Here is a 4,063-nt window from a genome sequence, read left to right as displayed (position 1 = left end):
TTAATTAACAGTTTAGCTTTCAATTTGCGGTTTGGTTAACTACACTTTTTATGAGATCGTCTGAAGAATATAGCACTCGCTTACTGATTAAGCCTAAGCGCTTGTTTCAGTGATTAGGTCGAAGCACTCCTTTAATTAACAATTTATCTTTCAATTTGCGATTTGCTTAACCACACTTTTTATGAGACTGCGGGAGCAGCAGTTTTACCCCCATTTCATATTCATCCTTTTTCCACTGCGGGAGTGCGGGACTGGGGGAGCAACAGTTTTTCCCCCATTCCATATTCATCCTTTTTCCACTGCAGGAGTGCGGGACTAGCAGTTTTACCCCCACTTCAAATACTTGCTTTTTCCACTGCGGGAGTGCGGGACTGCGGGAGCAGTAGTTTTACCCCCATTTCATATACTTGCTTTTTCCACTGTGGGAGTGCGGGAGCAGCCGTTTTACCCCCATTTCATATACTTGCTTTTTCCACTGCGGGAGTGCGGGACTGCGGGACTGCGGGAGCAGTAGTTTTACCCCCATTTCATATACTTGCTTTTTCCACTGCGGGAGTGCGGGACTACGGGAGCAGTAGTTTTATCCCCATTTCATATTCTTCCTTTTCCCCCTGTGGGAGTGTGGGAGTGCGGGAGCAGCAGTTTTACCCCCATTTCATATACTTGCTTTTTCCACTGCGGGAGTGCGGGAGCAGTAGTTTTATCCCCATTTCATATTCATCCTTTTCCCACTGTGGGAGTGCGGGACTGCGGGAGCCATAGATTACCAGCTCAAACTTTCATCGACTTCGGGACTGCAGGAGCAAGCGTTCAATGTCACACAATCGTGGCCGGGTATTCTGAAGTTGCCCCTTATTTATCATACAGATTGAGAAGATTAGGTATTCTGCTATCGACTGCCAAACAAAAGAGCCCTTCAACATAAATTATCATGCTTCAAAAATATCCCCGGAATTTCTGTAGCTGCTACAGTTCGGGCGACGAGAAAGTCTAAGAGCAACGAGGGAGAGGGAGTGACTTATTCATAAAGATGCTCATATGTACGCCCCCACATTAGTTTCTCGTAAAGGTTCCTAGTCTAAATTACCCCTTTTTGACCAGATTAAAGAATGATACTCAGTGACAATGTTCACCTTATTGAGATCGATTGTCTCCAAAGGTTCCTAGTCTAAATTACCCCTTTTTGACCAGATTAAAGAATGATACTCAGTAACAATGTTCACCTTATTGAGGTCGATTGTCTCCAAAGCAAGCTGCCTAAGGCGCTCTCGACGATCTCTATTTGATTCTGACCATGACGCAACACCACCTGAGCCTGTTTTTCCACCAGCACGGTTCTGGAAATCCATTTTGTGCTTTAAAAAGTAACCTACAAAAGTGCCCTGTGTCTATGTAATGCTAACAACATGGCGGCGAAACGAAAGACCGAGCGAGCGTGGTATTGGTACTTGTGCTGATGGGTGATGCCCGCTGAAAGTGTACGGGCGTCACCGCCGCACTTTCTTCTGCCTGTCCTGGACTGTCCTGTAGAGAAATTCAAAGGGATGAAAAAGCAAGACGAGAAAAAAAGTATAAGTCGGCGAGAAGAGCCTTTTCTCTAAGCATTTTACTTTCTATGTTGCAATTTCTTTTTCGCTGCCACTACTGCCCCTGGGTCTCCGAGGATGGCTAGCAATAGAATCAATTGCGCTCCATATTACGAGGAAGACAATCCAACTATACTGGCGCAATGCAATCTCGTTCCCAAAGGCCCTCATTTACCCTATAGCTGGTCTAGGATAACGAGGGCCTCTGGGATCGAGATTGGACGCAATAACGTTATGGTTTCACCAGGAACTATTCAAGGGGAGCCTCTACCTAGGAGTCAACCCAAGTAGTTTATTTATAGAACGCCTCAGTCCCTTGGGAGATTCAGCAATCAAAACAGAAAAATCACGTTTGCACAACTTCAATGGAAATATGATACTTTTCGCGGGAAAAAACTGTTCCAAAAAATAAATTTTCTTGGTCTTTGGCCATTTCAACTTAATCAAAAACATAAAACAAACAGCGGCTACAAATATAATGATAAAGCGCATTTTATTTATTTATTTATTTATTTATTTATTTATTAAAAAATGACTTTACTCGGGAAAGAGTTGACTCAAGGAATTAGTGGAGATAGAGACTCGCCTTGATGAGCTTCTGGTTTCAGGGAAATTGGCCTTAGATCTTTAATCTCTGACTTTATTAAAGATCCAAGGCCAATTTCCCTGACGTCCACTCTGTCAAAGGTTGCTGAAAGCATCGTCATCGAAAAGGAATTGAAACCAACTATATTGTCATCAATTGACCCTGGTCAATTTGGTTTCATTCCAGGATCTTCAACTGCCTTTGCTCTTATATCGATGCTCCACCACTGGCTGCGTGTTACGGGCGAGAATGGCTCAACTGTTAGAACTGCTCTCCTAGGCTATAGGAAAGCATTTGACTTTGGTAGATCACCGTCCATTTGTGGATAGCCATGCAAATTGTTCAGCCTTGGGGTTAAGCCAACTACCGTCAATTGGATCATTGACTTCTTACGGGGTTAGGCAACAAAGGGTCAAACTTAACAACAACTGCTATTCCAGCTGGTTAAATATTCCTGCCGGAGTTCCTCAAGGCACGCGTTTACGGGCCCCTGGCTGTTTGTGGTCATGAATAACGACCTAAAGTTACCGGGAGAGTCGTTCTCCATGTAGAAGTTTGCAGACGACTTGACTGTTTCGGAGTTGGTGCCAACTTCTGGGGAAAGCTCTTTACAGGAAGCTATCAATCAAATTTCCAGCTGGTCTCACAATAATCTCTTCCACCATCCTATGGCCCGATTAAGATAGACGGCGTGCAGTTTGAGAGGGTATCTTCTTGTAAAGTCATTGTAAAATCCTAGGGGTTACGATCAGTAATGCCGGACTTGAAATGGAACGATCAGGTGGATACTATCACCTCCAAAGCTGCACGTCAATGGGCCATTTCCGAGTTGCTGTTTGTCTCAGTTTCGAAGTGAGTCTTGGTGCTCAACTATTCAAAGGGAAATGAGTTTGATTTGCATAAGAATACGCAACTCATTTCCATTTGAATGGTTGTGCACCAGCACTCGCTTTGAAACTGAGGCATGCAGCAACTCGGAAATGGGCTATTGTATCTTTTGAGTCAGCTAAAGAGAGCCGGCATAAGTCCCGATGGCCTGTTAGCTTTTTATTATAGTGTCATTTAATAGATCAGTCCTAGAATTCTCATGTCAGCTATTCCATCGTAGTCAGGGGCACCCAACGAGAATATAGATCAAAACCACTTAAACATAGCATTGTTGAACGTATTTTAGTATTTAAACGGTAGGCATATTTTTATCCCCTAATTTTTTTTATCTGTTCGGATCTCCTAGCTGAAAGTCTAGTGATCCGAAAATTCTAGGGATCAAAATTAACCTTTTCGAAAATTTCAGCCAGAAAAAAGGCTCCCGAAAATTCTAGGTGACCTTTTTAGGGTTAAAATCCGTTAAAAGTGGGCAATTATACCATTTTTCAGATGTTCGAAAATCCTAGGACAGGCAGGCAAGCAAGAAATTTTACAACAAATGTTCCGAAAATTCTAGATCTCAAATCGTCTTCCGAACAGATATTTTCCGAAAATTGACGTTGGGTGCCCCTGCGTAGTCTCCCGAAATATTTGTCTGATGACCTCGAACGTATTCAGAGGCGCGCCATGCGAATAATCTTTCCTAGTTTATCGTAATCTGCGTAATGTGAGGCGATGGATAAGGCCGGAATTCCAAAACTTTCGGAGAGACGTGAATCATTATCTATTAAATTATTTAATTAAAGGTATTGTAAGTAATGAACACCACAAGCTGGCTAGTCTGCTACCTCCTATGGCCAGTCCCCACGCTGGGCGTTTGAGAAATAAGAGACGTTTTAATACACCAGTTTGTCGCACCGATCGCTTTATGTACTCTTTTATTATTAGCCACGCGATGTAAATAACCTTCAAACACAATTGTAATTAGCCATTTTTATTGTAATTTTTATATTGTACGTAATTC

At 42.8% G+C, this 4,063-nt stretch overlaps 1 protein-coding gene across 1 annotated transcript in view; it reads right to left on the bottom strand.

The window, feature by feature from the left end:
* The window catches only part of LOC138003216 (splicing factor 3A subunit 2-like), a 17,505-nt gene extending 16,078 nt beyond the window's left edge, over positions 1 to 1,427 (bottom strand). The window contains exon 1 of the mRNA XM_068849174.1: positions 1,224 to 1,427. Coding sequence (XP_068705275.1) covers positions 1,224 to 1,349 — 126 coding nt within the window. The 5' untranslated portion in view covers positions 1,350 to 1,427. The remainder of the gene's footprint in view (positions 1 to 1,223) is intronic.
* Positions 1,428 to 4,063: the final 2,636 nt, after the last annotated feature.

The sequence above is a fragment of the Montipora foliosa genome, chromosome 1, assembly GCF_036669935.1.
Source record: "Montipora foliosa isolate CH-2021 chromosome 1, ASM3666993v2, whole genome shotgun sequence".
Taxonomy (NCBI): Eukaryota; Metazoa; Cnidaria; class Anthozoa; order Scleractinia; family Acroporidae; genus Montipora; species Montipora foliosa.
This window is presented reverse-complemented; position numbering and strand designations above follow the sequence as displayed.